General features: G+C 48.3%; 1 protein-coding gene across 1 annotated transcript in view; it reads right to left on the bottom strand.

The window, feature by feature from the left end:
• LOC138516908 (dedicator of cytokinesis protein 2-like) overlaps window positions 1-15,856 on the bottom strand; it is a 2,920,848-nt gene that overhangs the window by 2,315,320 nt on the left and 589,672 nt on the right. The window contains exons 15-17 of the mRNA XM_069632364.1: window positions 10,494-10,592; window positions 9,426-9,498; window positions 787-890 (exon numbers count right to left, since the gene is read on the bottom strand). Coding sequence (XP_069488465.1) covers window positions 787-890; window positions 9,426-9,498; window positions 10,494-10,592 — 276 coding nt within the window. The remainder of the gene's footprint in view (window positions 1-786; window positions 891-9,425; window positions 9,499-10,493; window positions 10,593-15,856) is intronic.

Raw genomic sequence — 15,856 nt, 5'->3', positions numbered from 1 at the left:
TTGATCCGTACGCACCGCGCCAAAGATCGTCGATCTGTTCTCCCTTGTCTTCACCCCTTAATTGCTCTGTTAAAACCGCAAAATTGCAGACTATTATCCTCTCCAAATTTCAATGGCTCTGAGCAACCATTTGTTTTTTTCCCCATGTTCCCACCCTCCTTGAGCGCTTTGAAGCACTTGCGTTTGAATAGGCGCTATATAAATAAACAATACCATACCATATCATATCAAGTCATGTTCCCATGATGCAGGAGACATGACTGACTCTTAAAATACTTCTTAGCAGCTATAATTAGCAGGTGGCAATATTGGACATGTCACATCCACGCCAGACCTTCTCGGACTTGGACGTGCAGTTGTATAACACATCTGTGTAGGCTGTTAGAATGTGAATGATCGGTGTGTTGGGTGCCTGCCTCCACTTTGCTGGTACAAGTCGTGCACTGATGGGTCATTGACCAACTCCATCAGGACAGGTGCGATGAGTAGGAATCCAGGTTGTGCTCTTCCACCAAAGGCAGAAGATGAAGATGTGGTGCAGGTTATGGCAGCTGACAGCATGCAGTCACATCGTGCACAGAGATCGGAGGAAAGCCCATGAAGTAGACAGTGACATCTGGTGTGGGGAGAGGTGGGTTGAGGGAGTGGTTTCAACGGATACTCTCTGGATCTGGGATTTAGAGAGAGGCCATCAGAGCATCCCTTTGGCAAGCAGTGCAGTTATATCAGACCTCTGGTGGAGGTGAGGAGTCAGATGAGCAGTGCTAACATGCCAGAGGTGTTTACCTTGTATAATACCAGGTCGTGTTCACCATCCTGCAGAGTTGTACCATCCGCTCTAATCAGCTTCACGAAGGCCATGGAGAAGTTCTTCTCTCCCTTATCTTTAGCTGAGGGACGAGAAGAGCAGCACAATGTCAAAAAGCACTGTCACAATAAGCAATCACAAACTGCTTTCATAAAGTACTGGCACAAAACACAATCACAAAGTGCTTCCATAAACAACTGTCACAATATACAATCACAAAGTGCTTCCATAAACAACTGTCACAATAAAAAAAACACAAAGTGCTTTCATAAAGCACTGGCACAAAACACAGTCACAAATTGCTTTAATTAAGCACTGACAGGAAACACAATTACAAGGTGCTTTCATAAAGCTCTGTAATCAAGCCCTGTCCAGCACACAATCAAACTGTGCCTGCAAAAATCACTGTCACAAAACACAATCAAAAAGCAGTGACACAACGCACTGTCACAAAACACAATCACAAGTTGCTTTCATAAAGTGCTGTCATAATATATAATAACAAAGTGCTTTGTTAAAGCACTATCACAAAACACAATCATAAGATGGTATTATAAAGCACTGTCATAATGCAATGTCTCAGATAACTGTCACAATACACAACCACAAAGTGCTTTCATAAAGCACTGTCACAATACACAAACACAAAGTGCTTTCATAAAGCACTGTCAAAATGCACAATCACCAAGTGCTTTCATAAAGCACTGACCGAAACCAGAATTCCTAGGTGCATTCATACAGCACAGTCATCAAGCCCTTTTCCAGTGCAAAATCACAATATGCTTCATAAGACACAATTATAAAGCATGGATCCAAAGCACTGTCACAAAACACAATCCTGAGGTGGTATTATAAAGCACTGTCATAAAGCAATGTCTCAGAGCACTGTCACAATACACAACCACAACATGTTTTCATAAAGCACTGATACAAACCAGAATTCCTAGGTGCTTTCATAAAGCACAGTCATCAAGCCCTATCCAGTACACAATCCCAATATGCTTGCATAAATAACTGTCGTAAAGCACTGACACAAAACACAATCACAAAGTGCTTTCATAAAGCACTGACACAAAACAGAATTACTAGGTGCATTCATAAAGCACAGTGATCAGGCCCTTTTCCAGTATACAATCACAATATGCTTCCTAAAACACAATCATAAAGCACAGATCCAAAGCACTGTCACAAAACACAATCACAAGGAGGTATTATAAAGCACTGTCATAAAGCAATGTCTCAGAGCATTGTCACAATACACAAGCACAAAGTGCTTTCATAAAGCACTGTCACAATGCAAAATCAACATGTGCTTTCATAAAGCACTGTCACAAAACACAATCACAAAGTGCTTTCATTAAGCACTGACACAAAAATAATTACTAGGTGCATTCATAAAGCACTGACATCAAGCACCATCCAGCACACAATCACGGTATGCCTGCATAAATCACTGTCACAAAACACAATTATAAAGCACTGACACAAAGCACCATCACAAAACACAATGGGCCTCATTACGACCCTGGCGGAGGACCATGGTGCATTGCACCATGGTCCATGGCGCTAAGCTGCCAACTCCGCCATGGTGGTTGGCGGACTTACCGCCCCATTCCGACCTTGGCGGGGCGGTAAGTCCCCAATCCCCATTTACCCTTCCCCATTCCCATTTTTGCCCCATAGGGTATAATGGGAGTGGGGAAGGAGTTAATTACGCCACCGTAAATTACGGTGGCGTAATTAACAACAAGTCCCGTAGCGCCATGGATTTTTCCGCCTGCAAAAAGCAGGCGTGAAAATCACCATGGCGCTACGGGAACTCGTAGTCGGGCGGAAAGGTATGCCATGGTTTACGCCGGCGTAAACCCCTTTCCGCCAGGGTCCTAATGAGGCCCAATCACAAGTTGCTTTCATAAAGTACTGTCATAATATACAATAACAACGTGCTTTGTTAAAGCACTGTCACAAAACACAATCACAGGGTGGTATTATAAAGCAATGTCTCAGAGCACTGTCACAACACACAACCACAAAGTGCTTTCATAAAGCACTGTCACAATGCAAAATCAACATGTGCTTTCATAAAGCACTGTCACAAAACACAATCACAAAGTGCTTTCATAAAGCACTGTCACAAAACAGAATTACTAGGTGCTTTCATAAAGCACTGGCACAAAACAGAATTACTAGGTGCTTTCATAAAGCACTGGCACAAAACAGAATTACTAGGTGCTTTCATAAAGCGCAGTCATCAAACCCTATCCAATACACAATCGCAATATGCCTGCATAAATCACAATCATAAAGACCGGATACAAAGCACTGTTAGAAAACACAATCACAATTCGCTATCAAAACGTACTGTCATAAAGTACTGACATAATGCATCTTAAATTGCGAAGGGCTATTAAATAGACTACAATACATTCACCATCGTATGATTGCTATCCAATGCACCGCATCCCACCCTCTGGTGTTTCACGCTTAAGAGTGGGTGGGCCAACCACAGAATGCATGGTTTGCGTTCATGGACAGTTGAGACTTTCAGCCGAGGTTAGTCTTTGAAAATGTGAGTCCCCTCCGGGGTTCTGAGAGGGAAGCTTTGCTCAAAATGTTCTATCACAGACCCAAATGCCATATTGGGTTATGGTAGGCCCTGCTCGGCACTAGGTTAAACTAATTTGGTGTTTGGAAATAGTAAAACGTGCTAATCATTTTTTAGGGGGAATAGGTGGGGTTGATTCTGGTCTGGATGGAATTGGGGGCGGGGTGTGGGGCAGCAAAGGGGTGGTGACAGTCTGAATCACCCCTCTTCCCCCACAAATATGACCCACATTATGTCATTGAAATTCTGTGGTTCACTTTTGGGCGAGTTCCCTCACCCTACACTATAAATGCTATTATGAAATGATATGATATGATATATCATTTATAATGCGCCAATACACAAGTGTTTTTAGGAGCAACAAGACAAGGGAGGGAAGACCCAGAAAAGCTAAGACTGATGATTTTACTAGGCGTTGTGTCATTCAGATCATGCAAGTGCGACAGCGCAAAGTGCAAGGGGAACGGGGAGAGGGAAGTGCCATGGAGAGGGAAGATGGAAATACAATCAGGGCAGCATTGCTCTGAGTAGTTCAGCCAGGGCATCATGGCTCTGTGTAAGTGCAAGGAGGCAAGGAACTGCAAAGGTTACAGTTACAGCCCGTAAATGCGTGGAAGCCCGGAAGCAGTGCAGGGGAGTCTGATCATGGAGGAGTCTGGTATCCAGTGAGACTCTAATGGTAACCAAGCAACACGTTGGCGCCGCAGGCAGGTAGGTCAGCAGGATAGGGTGAACGAGAAAGCAGAGGAGAAGAGCAAGGTCTTGAGCTGATTCCGGAACTGCAGGTGGTCCGGTTCAAGTTTGAGAAGGGCATGGAGACAATTCCAGAGGGAGGCACCTGCAGAGGAGAGAGATCTACCCCCCACTCTCTGCCTGGAGAAGCGTCTGACCCTCAGAGAGTTGGAGGTAGCTGAGCAAATGGCTTGTGAAGGAAGGTATTTTGGAAGTGTGAGTTGGGTGTAGTGTGGGCTCTGGCCCCAGGAGGCCTAGTGGATGACGCAGTGGGTCTTGAACTTGATCCTTGCAGCCACCGGGAGCCAGTGGAGAGATTTCAGGGCTGGAGAGATACAGTCCCTGGGTTCGAGGCCAAGCATAAGTCTTGCAGTACTGGTATGGATTAGTTGTAGAGGGCAGAGAGTATAAGAAGGCAGATTGAGAAAGAGGCTGTTGCAGTAGTCCAGACTAGAGAGAACCAGGACTCTGGCGACAGTGAGCTTTTGAGAGAAAGTGAGAAAAGGAAGAATACCTCTGAGAAGTTGCATCTGGTAGTGGGCCTTCTTGGCAATGTCTGTGATGTGAGGAGAGAAGGAGAGAGTGGAGTTGAATATAACACCAGGGATTTTTTGTCTCACACGAAGGCGAAGGAAGAGAGCCCAAGGAGGGTGGCCGGAGTGAGGGAGGGAAAGCAGCAGCAGGGCTTCCAATGAGATGGATTTCTGTCTTACTGGCATTAAAACAGAGATCTCAGGAGGCCCACCAATCCTGAATCACGGATAAACAGTCAGAAATCAGCAAGAGAGGAGAGGAGGCTGAGCAGAGCCTAAAAGAGATCTGAGTGTCATTTGCATAACACTGAACATTAGAGGATAATGTAGCGAACAGGTGGGCCAAAGGGGCCAAGCAGACATTGAAGAGCCAGGGCGAGAGGATAGACCCCTGGGGAACACCACATGTGGAAAGAGAGGTGGTGGAGAGCATGGACCCAAGTTGGACCTGAGAGGGCCGGTCCAGGAGGAAAGAGGACAACCACTCCAGTGCCTGATCCGTAATGCCCAGCTACTCAAGAGCCGCTTGATCAGGATGGCGTGATCGACCATGTCAAAAGCATAGGAAACGTCAGGAGGATGAGGACAGAAGGAAGGCTGAAGTCAAGATTAGAGAGCAGATCTTCACGGGTGTTCAGGAGAGCAGTTTCCGTGCCTCTGGCCTCTGAAGCCAGATTGATGGTCATGGAGACAACCAGCAGATTCAGTGTGGAGAGTAAGCCGGGAGATGGCCAGCTTTCCTGGGGTTTGCCCAGGAAAAGACTGATAGACATCAGGCAATAGCTTGCCAGACAGGTAGGGTTGGCCGAAGACTTTTTCAGTAGGAGGGCCACAAGGGAGTGCTTGTGGAGAGAGCGGAAACATCCAGTGGCAAAAGTGTTATTGCAGAAATCGGACAAGGCTGGAGCGAGGGTGTCAATGTGGTCCTTGATGGTTCTGGAGTAGCAGGGGAGCACCTGTTTGGACAACACTTTCATAGATCGGATCATCAGGTGTTGTCAGAGAGAAAGAGGAGAAAGGAGGAGAAGAGGGAGTGGCCGCCAGAGGGGGGCTGAGAGAGGTAGAAGGAGAGGAAGAGAAGAGCGAGGACAGGATGTCCTGAGTTTTAAAGATGAAGTGAGAAGCCAGATCAGGAGAGGTGGAGACTGCAGAAGGATGGCCAGCTCCTTGCATATTTTAAAGGGTTTGGGCGTGTTGTGAGAGGCCACAGAGATGCAGGCTTGAATGTGGACTCTCTTCTTGGACAGGACAGAGAGTCTGTATTGCCTTTGGAGCAAGCGGTAGGCCAGTTTATCAGAGGATGTGCCCGAAGCCCTCCACTTCCTCTCAGCCACATTGCACTTGTGTTTCAGGGAGGCAAGGTTGGAGTCATTCCAAGAGTTGCACTTGGAGTTAGCCTTCGGACGGATTCTCATGACATGGGCAAGGATGTCCAGAGTGTCAGAGATGGGAAGATGCAGGTTAGAGAGAGCTGTGTCAGAGTGTGAGTCAGCTGCAGGAGTAGGAGGAGCAGAGAAAGTTCAGGCAAAGGTATCCACTGACACAGGCTTCATGGGCCGAAAGACAGAGAAGGTAGGTGGCAGGGCTGGGGTTGGCTTTGCTGAGGGGCAGAGAGTTGCAGGTGAGAGGAGAGTAGAAAGTGGTCAGTCCAAGAGAGAGGAGTGGTGAGATGGTTAGAGGGGGGATTGTCTAAAGAGATGAGAAATCCAAGGTGTGTCTGGCACAGTGTACTGGACCAGAGGGTGAATAGAGAGAGAGAGAGAGAGAGAGAGTGTGTCACAAAGACGTTGCAGAAGATCCAGAGGAGGGATTAGAAGCATCCAGGTGGATGTTGAGCTCTTTGAAGAGGAAATGTTGAGATGCGAGAAGAGGAGAGATCAGCCAACTTTGAGAGGAAGAGGACAACCTGGGCAGGTGACCTGCAGATGGTGGCCACAGTCAGATAGAAGCCAGGCGAGATAGAGAGCCTGCAGACCAGGCATTCAAAGGAGGAGTAGACCTGTGTAGGAATGACAAAAGCAGGACCCCACTTCGGAAAGATCAAAGCTACCACACCTGTGGGTCAGTTGGTTCTGGGCTCAGAGAGGATCTTGTGGCCATCAGAGCTGGCTGTGAACCATGTCTCGGTGAGAGCGAGGACATGCAGAACAAGTTCTTTGAGGGGGTGGCTGATGTCAGTGGAGTATTTGAAAGCAGAGCGAGAGCTGAGAGTAGCGACATTCAGCAGGTTGCCACATTTCAGTTTTGAGGTTTCACCCTGCAGAAGTAGGAGAGGGACCCGAGAGTGGGCAGAGGTGGTTGCAGGGAGTGGCATTCTAACAAGAGAGGAGAAGGAAGGTGTCAGAGAGGCGGTGGAAGAAGGAGGTGGCTGAGGGGTGAGAGAGGTCTAGCAGGAAAAGCAGGATAAGGAACGAAGTTGATAAGGCATGGGAGACGCCGATCATAAAAGGAGGAGATCGGGCTGAAGACCCTGGACCAAGATGGTGCCATTCAGTTACACATTAATTATGGTCTTGGAGCAATAGAAGGGGGCCAAGACGACCTCCCACTGAGTGCATTAATGGGAGAGGAAGAGATAGGAGTGAGAGCCAAGACCATATGAGGGGCCCATCGGTCTGGTGAGGGAACAATAAAGAGGATGTTGGTGAGAGTGTGTCTGGAGGAAGCACAGTTGTAGATATCAGCGATGGGGAGGCATGCGTTGGAGACTAGGATGTCCCTCTTGAACTTCTTCCTTCAAGATTTTGTGAAAAGGATAGGATAGGGCATAGAGTGGCAGATGAGAGAAACAGAAAGGACCATAGAGGGTGCGAGGAGAAATGTTGTAGGAGGAGGGAGCAAAAGAGAGATGGAGAAATGCACAGCCCAACCCCGCACAACGCAGCATAGGCATAGGGGGTGGGGTCACACAGTGGGTACACATAGGAGGAGCAGCCAGGGGACACAACAGTAAAATGGAACCCCCGGCAGGATGGGACCTAGAGAGTGGGGGAGTGCATAAATGGACACAGTTCACAGTATCCATGGTTGAATGGGAACCTAGAGAAAGGGACAACAACACAAAGTATGGCTAACCACTAGAGGGGAGAGCCTAAGGTTGCGCAGAGACAGAGTATGTCATGCCAGATAGTTAGGTGTCTAAACGTGTGCAGGAGATTCAAACCTGTGTTGCTATGCGTTGTCTTGCTTCCAAGACACATGCGTTGCCCCTGAGCTATCCTCCCGGCCATAGTAATACACGTGTACATGCCTAGAATCATGTAGGGGAAGAGTCTGTTGGTGGTAAATCACTGGTACAGTCTTCAGGAGTCTGTGGTTCCAGGATATATCTCTGTGCACTATTTATTAACTATGATGACAGGCAGGGACTGCCTCTCTGCGTAGTGGTACACTTCTGTATTAAGCTTTATGATGATACCGGGCCATATACTCTCTTTCTGTGTTGTTGGTTGCACTGCAAATTAGTCAGGTGCTGCCACAAATGTTAGCAACCCTGCACGGGAACCCAAGCAACCCCAAACATATTTCAGCGTTGTGGGGCCTCATCAGTGTGGTGCATCTTGGTTCCCTATGGCACGGCGAGCAACGGGCCCACGTCTGGGCATACCCTCTCTCACATAGGGAGACAAACTGAAACCAAAAAAAAGTGCTGATTTGCATATGGTCTTTCCCCTTTTTTAATGTCTTGGCAGCTGAAGAACGATGGTCTGGAGGGTTGCCAAAAAGCAATGCCACAGGATTAAGATGTATTCTAAACCTTCCAGCTATCACCTCTTTTGTGATGCTCATTCCAGAGCCCAGCAAGTGACAAAAACAGGTAGACTCAAAGTGTGCCCCCTTTCCAACTCTGAACCAGTTCTTAAACTGTGTCTTCTCTTTCTTTTCTGAAATAGGTTCATTGCATTGTTAGTTACCAATAATGCCCTCTTACTTAATCTGAACCAGTGTCATTGCACTGGTAGTCTGCCAACGTACTCTCTTTCCTCATCTCACCCAGTTTCAGTCCATCAGTAGCCACCCAACGTGCTCTATTTCTCAACCTAAACCAGTACCATTGCACCAGTAGTCACCCAAGGAGGGGAACCAGTGTCATTGCACCAGTAGTCACCCAAGGAGCCGTCTTTCCCCATCTGAACCAGTTTAATTCACCCAGTAGTCCCCCAGCATTCTCTCATTCCCAATCTGAACCAGTGTCGTTGCACAAATAGTCACCGAGGAGCGGAACCAGTGTCATTGCACCAGTAGTCACCCAAGGAACGGAACCAGTGTCATTGCACCAGTCAGTAGTCACCCAAGGAGCAGAACCATTGTCATTGCTCCAGCAGTCACCCAAGGAGCGGAACCAGTGTCATTGCACCAGTAGTCACCCAGTTTGGACTCTTTATCAATCTGAACCAGTTTGATTGCACCGGAAGCCACCAAGCATGCCATCATTCTTAATCTAAACCAGTTTACCAGTGATGTTCCACCAATCTGAATCAATGTCAAAGCTCCGGTGGCTGGCGAGAGCGATCTCTTTCGCCTTCTGATCTAGTCTTGTTGCACTCCTTTTTCTCCCAGTATGCCCACTTTCTTGATCTGAACCAGTTTTGTTAACATTTCTGCAGGCTTTCTCACCTCTAACCTTTCTTTTCTAGGGTATAACATGACACCAGCACATCTTCAGCCTGACAGGCCGCGGTCTAAGCACATGGGGCCATTTTGTAAGACTAGCTGAGTCTCCAGAGCCAGTGTTGGAAATACTCACAGTCCATGGAGGATCGGTGCTTGAACGTGAATCTCAGATGACATTTGTACACGTCTTCAATGGGAACTCCGATCTAGGAAAGAAACCAGAAGTAACATCCAAGACAATGAGGCACATCATGGATCCCACTATGAGTCCCACCATCCATCTTGCCAGGATGGACCACAGTGTCTTCTAAGTCTGAGCCTTCTATCTAATGTGTGTTGGAATTATGAGGCTACAGTGTTCCCAAAATATGTCAACATCTCTCTATGGACCGTCCCTGGTCTACCTCACTTCTACTTTGTTCTATAGGTTCTTCCCTTAGAGTGGTCTACACATATGTGCATTTAATACATGATCAGAAGGATGTGTGTGCTTTTAAACATAGTTTAACACTAGTGCAAAAATTAGGCTCACGACCACAAAGGCATTTTAGTTAAAACATACTGTCCTGTGGTCAGTGCAACCGACCTCAGGTCCACTCATATCACTCAATCAAGCTTGATTCCTCTCTCCCATACACAAGGTCCTAGCCTGTCCTAGGTGGTATGAATGCCAATCTATTCATTGAGGCCATTCTGACTATTCCACAATTCTGGCTGTCAGCACAATAGTTTCCAGGTCGGTCTGGGCCATGCAGTGTTGCTGACAAGCCTAGACTACTGGACTTGCACGCACTCCGGCCTCCCGAAACAAGTACTGAATGGATCTGTGACTCATGTTCTGTTGCCTTTCTCCCATGGCCTCATTCTACCTCAATGCTCGGAAGTTGTGGTGCATGGCACGCGGAGTACCTAAGCAAGAACCAATAGAGGAAGTGCATTCACTTTTGCCATCTAAAGCTAGAGCCAACCCTAGACTCCTCAGCAGCATATGAACAGAGGGTGCTTTCCTTTGGCCACCATCATGTGACTACCTCCACCCAATCAGAGTGCCTCACTGTGGCCACCATCATGTGGCTACCTCCACCCAAGTGCCTTCCTTTGGCCACCATCATGTAACTACCTCCACCCAATCAGAGTGCCTTCCTTTGGCCACCATCATGTGACCGCCTCCACCCTATCAGATAGCACGCCTTGTACGTACCTTGACCGTCTCCATCCAGTGCTGGTGTCGCTGCTGATAGTAGACCACAGAACTGTACTCACTGACCGGCGTACTGCCTGCGCCCTGGTAAATCACATTCTGGAGAGGGGCAAGAGAACATTGAGGAAAGAGAAAGGGTAAATGGGAGGGGCGCGAGCGAGACACGGGGGAGTACACGATAGACGAGAGCAGGGTGGCAGAGAGAGTGAGACATAGGAAAGAAGAAAGGAGAGTGTTGGGGTTAGGGAAGAACAGATTGGGAGGATGGAAGATGGTGAGATGAGGGGAAAAGTGATGAGATGTGAATACAAAAAGATTAGACGGGTGAGAAAGCAAGAAGTTGAGAGAAAGGCATAACGGTGGAAATAGAGGAAAAGAGGGAAGGTGAGAGAGAGTGGGGAGAAGAGACGATGAAATGGCAAGAGAGGGAGGATGGGGTGAGAATGACAGAGAGAGAGAATAGAGAGAGAGAGATTGAGGGAGAGAGAGAGATTGAGAGAGAGAGGAAGAGAGAGAGAGAAGGGAAGAAGGTTACACGAGAGTGAGTCAGTCATTCAGGCGGATCAGGAGAGAAGGGAGGAGGTGAGAGAGAGGAGAAAATAAGAAGTCGATTAATGACAATTGGTATTGCAAATTTTAAACAAAACCGGTTCAAATGTGTAGTTCAATTACTAAACATGAATGGGAGAGATCAGGAGACCCTTTTTTACTCAAGTGAAGGAATGGTCTACCTCCTCCCAATGTGTGGCTGATTCAAACATCTGACGACACATTACCTTAGTGAAGGCATAACATGGGAATAGAAGGGCTTTCCACACAACCCGCAACCTCACTGACCTTGATCTGACCAGAAAAAGGGGGTTGGGCAATGCACAGAAGGACACTTTTGCAACCCTTCTGTGCGTGTCTTTTACCTAGCACCTTAAAGGCACAACTCGCTGTGGTCCTGCCTGCGTGTTATTTTCCACAGGAATAGGAATACATTTCTTGCTTGTTTTGCAATCCACCATGTGCACGACCTGTTGCGATCCTGTCGCAATGGGAGAGGATCCAAGTGTCCACGTTAGTGATGGACGCCTGAAATTAATGCATATGTATGAAGCCAGCTGGACACTGCAGCCGTTTCAGAAACAGGGCCGATCACATTCAGGAACTCATTGGGGCGGGTTCTCAAACCCGTTATTGGTGAAAGTGATGAGATGCGTGCGCGCCTCCCATGACATGTGTCAATAACATGTGGGACCTGTACACAAAGGGCATTTCAATGCACGCATCGCCGATGTGCACTTTCAAAAACCCACTTTCACAACCTGTGCGGGGGTGTTTCTGCACATTTTAAAGAGCACCTAGTATCCAAAAGTCTCATTCAAATGTGAAAAGATGTTAGATGCGCACACACAAGTAGGTTTGCTCCTCCCTCACAACCTCTGAAGTTAGCGCCTCTCCCAACATTTGAAGTGTTGGTCCCCACCCCCCATCTCCCTACCTCCCCCTGACATTTTAGCCTAGGTGCACCTCTGATGCCAGGAACCCACCCCCAGTGCTGGTCATTGGACCGGCTCTCGCCCGATCCGAGATCTGGCACCAGATGTGTAACCGGATCTCGGGATGCGGCCAGAGTCAGCCGCCCGAAATCTCTGCTCTGTGCTGGGAAGAAGGGGAAAGAAAAATGCTCGGAGCAAACTGTAACTTCCTCTGGTGACCCCATGTAAGAGGTCACAAGAGGAAGTTACAGTCCTCAGCTAAGACCTGGTTCATGTATTTATTTATGCAATGTTTATCAGATACATGGACCCGGATTATTTATGTATTTATGCAAAGTTTGTCGGATACCTGTATCCGACAAACATTGCATAAATAAATAAATATACAGGTATCCAACACACATTACATAAAAAAATATCCCTATTAAAATGATCACACAAGATGCAGCCACCCAACTGCTTTCAGTGGGGAGCTTCAGAAGTTGTGGCAGGTGGGGTTCAAGTAAAAGGAAATGTTGCTTATGGCCAACGGAAATCACCCTGTTTGAATAGTACTCAAGGGGGAGTTTTTTTTAAATTAAATGGTAAGCAAATTATGCATTTTAAAGAATATTTACTCAGCAATACTGGTCAAAACTAGTATTCACCTAGTGAAGTAACTATTATTTTTGACATTTCCTCCCATCAGAGGTCAACTGCCACCTCCGCCCCCTTAACCCCGCCTCCTTGGGCACTGCCCCCCCAAATGCTGCTCCCACCCCGACACTTGTGGGATCCCAAACCATTTTTTCCATTTCCACCACTGTGCACCCCTTAATGAAGTGGCTCCCAGAGCGCCTAGATTTAGGGGTGAGGCTGAACACACATTCACATAAAACACTTTCACCCATGCATTCATCCACCAGTTACACAACATGCATTCATACATAAAACAAAACACAGCATTGACACAAACACCTACATGCACGCATGCATTCATACATATATACACATATACATACTAATTTGAATTAAATACACATATATACACATTTAATTTAAAATAAAAAACACACTCACCTTACCTCCATGCACCCTTCAAAAGCATCCAAGCAGCCGACACGTAGACATGCTGCCTGACAGGGGAGAACCCCTCTCCTCTCAGTCAGCTTGTTCACACTGAGTAACATGAACACACTGACAGGAGAGGAGCCCTTTCTTGTCATTCCGCATGTCCACGTTGTCAGCTGAATGACGGGAGGCAGCAGAGCCCACTTCTGAGCCCTGCTGTCTCCCATTATTGTGCTGTTTGTTGCGGAGCCAAACGGCTTCACAACAAACAGCAAAATCATTGCAGGGGCAGAGAGCAGACAGCACAGTCCCCCGTGTGAATAAAGTACACGGGATACTGTGCTGCCTTCCTCTTAGGAGTCGCGGCCCCAGCAAGTGCGAGACCCGGGGCAGTTTGCCCCCCCTGCACCACCCTGGTGACGGCCCTGGATATTCCTGATCCTAGAATAACCACTGTTGTTCCTGATCCTGGCAAGCATCCACCACTGCTGTCCCAACATGGCAGAGACGTTCCTGATCCTAGCATGCATCCACCACTGCTGTCCCAACATGGCAGAGACGTTCCTGATCCTAGCATGTATCCACCACTGCTGTCCCAACATGACAGGGACGTTCCTGATCCTAGCATGCATCCATGACTGCTGTCCCAACATGTCAGAGACGTTCCTGATCCTAGCATGTATCAACCACTGCTGTCCCAACATGACAGGGACCTTCCTGGTCCTAGCATGCATGAACCACTGCTGCCCCACCATGACAGGGACGTTCCTGATCGTAGCATGCATGTACCACTGCTGTCCCAACATGACAGGGACGTTCCTGATCCTAGCATGCATCCATCACTGCTGTTCCAACATGGCAGAGACGTTCCTGATCCTAGCATGCATGTACCACTGCTGCCCCAACATGACAGGGACGTTCCTGATCCTAGCATGCATGTACCACTGCTGCCCCAACATGACAGGGACGTTCCTGGTCGTAGCATGCATGTACCACTGCTGTCCCAACATGACAGGGACGTTCCTGATCCTAGCATGCATCCATCACTGCTGTTCCAGCATGGCAGAGACGTTCCTAATCCTAGCATGCATGTACCACTGCTGCCCCAACATGACAGGGACGTTCCTGATCCTAGCATGCATGTACCACTACTGTCCCAACATGACAGGGACGTTCCTGATCCTAGCTTGTATCCACTACTTCTGTCCCAACATGACAGGGACGTTCCTGATCTTACCATGCATGAACAACTGCTGTACCAACATGACAGGGACGTTTCTGATCCTAGCATGCATCCACCACTGCTGCCCCAACATGACAGGGACGTTCCTGATCCTAGCATGCATGAACCACTGCTGTCCCAACATGACAGGGACGTTCCTGATGCTAGCATGCATCCACCACTGCTGTCCCAACATGACAGGGACGTTCCTGATGCTAGCATGCATCCACCACTGCTGTCCCAACATGACAGGGACGTTCCTGGTCCTAGCATGCATCCACCACTGCTGTCCCAACATGACAGGGACGTTCCTGGTACTAGCTTGCATCCACCACTGCTGTCCCAACATGACAGGGACGTACCTGATCCTAGCATGCATCCACCACTGCTGTCCCAACATGACAGGGACGTTCCTGGTCCTAGCTTGCATCCACCACTGCTGTCCCAACATGACAGGGACGTTCCTGGTCCTAGCATGCATCCACCACTGCTGTCCCAACATGACAGGGACCTTCCTGGTCCTAGCTTGCATCCACCACTACTGTCCGAACATGACAGGGACGTTCCTGATGCTAGCATGCATCCGCCACTGCTGCCCCAACATGTCAGGGACGTTCCTGATCTTACCATGCATGAACCACTGCTGACCCAACATGACAGGGACGTTCCTGATCCTAGCATGCATCCACCACTGCTGCCCCAACATGTCAGGGACGTTCCTGATCTTACCATGCATGAACCACTGCTGACCCAACATGACAGGGACGTTCCTGATCCTAGCATGCATCCACCACTGCTGCCCCAACATGTCAGGGACGTTCCTGATCTTACCATGCATCAACCACTGTTGTCCCAACATGACAGGGACGTTCCTGATCCTAGCTTGTATCCACCACTGCTGTCCCAACATGACAGGGACATTCCTGGTCCTAGCTTGTATCCACCACTGCTGTCCCAACATGACAGGGATGTTCCTGATCCTAGCATGCATCAACCACTGCTGTCCCAACATGACAGGGACCTTCCTGGTCCTAGCTTGTATCCACCACTGCTGTCCCAACATGACAGGGATGTTCCTGATCCTAGCATGCATGAGACACTGCTGTCCCAACATGACAGGGACGTTCCTGATCCTAGCATGCATGAGCCACTGCTGTCCCAACATGACAGGGACGTTTCTGATCCTAGCATGCAACCACCACTGCTGTCCCAACATGACAGGGACGTTCCTGATCCTAGCATGCATCCATCACTGCTGTCCCAACATTACAGGGATGTTCCTGATCCTAGCATGCATCCACCACTGCTGTCCCAACACGACAGGGACGTTCCTGATCCTAGCATGTATCAACCACTGCTGTACCAACATGACAGGGACCTTCCTGAATCTAGCATGCATCCACCACTGCTATCCCAACATGACAGGGACGTTCCTGATCCTAGCATACATCCACCACTGCTATCCCAACATGACAGGGACGTTCCTGATCCTAGCATGCATGAACCACTGCTGTACCAACATGACAGGGACCTTCCTGAATCTAGCATGCATCCACCACTGCTATCCCAACATGACAGGGACGTTCCTGATCCTAGCATGCATCCAC

Source organism: Ambystoma mexicanum, chromosome 6q, assembly GCF_040938575.1.
Source record: "Ambystoma mexicanum isolate Mex_15411 chromosome 6q, UKY_AmexF1_1, whole genome shotgun sequence".
NCBI classification, from domain to species: domain Eukaryota; kingdom Metazoa; phylum Chordata; class Amphibia; order Caudata; family Ambystomatidae; genus Ambystoma; species Ambystoma mexicanum.
This window is presented reverse-complemented; position numbering and strand designations above follow the sequence as displayed.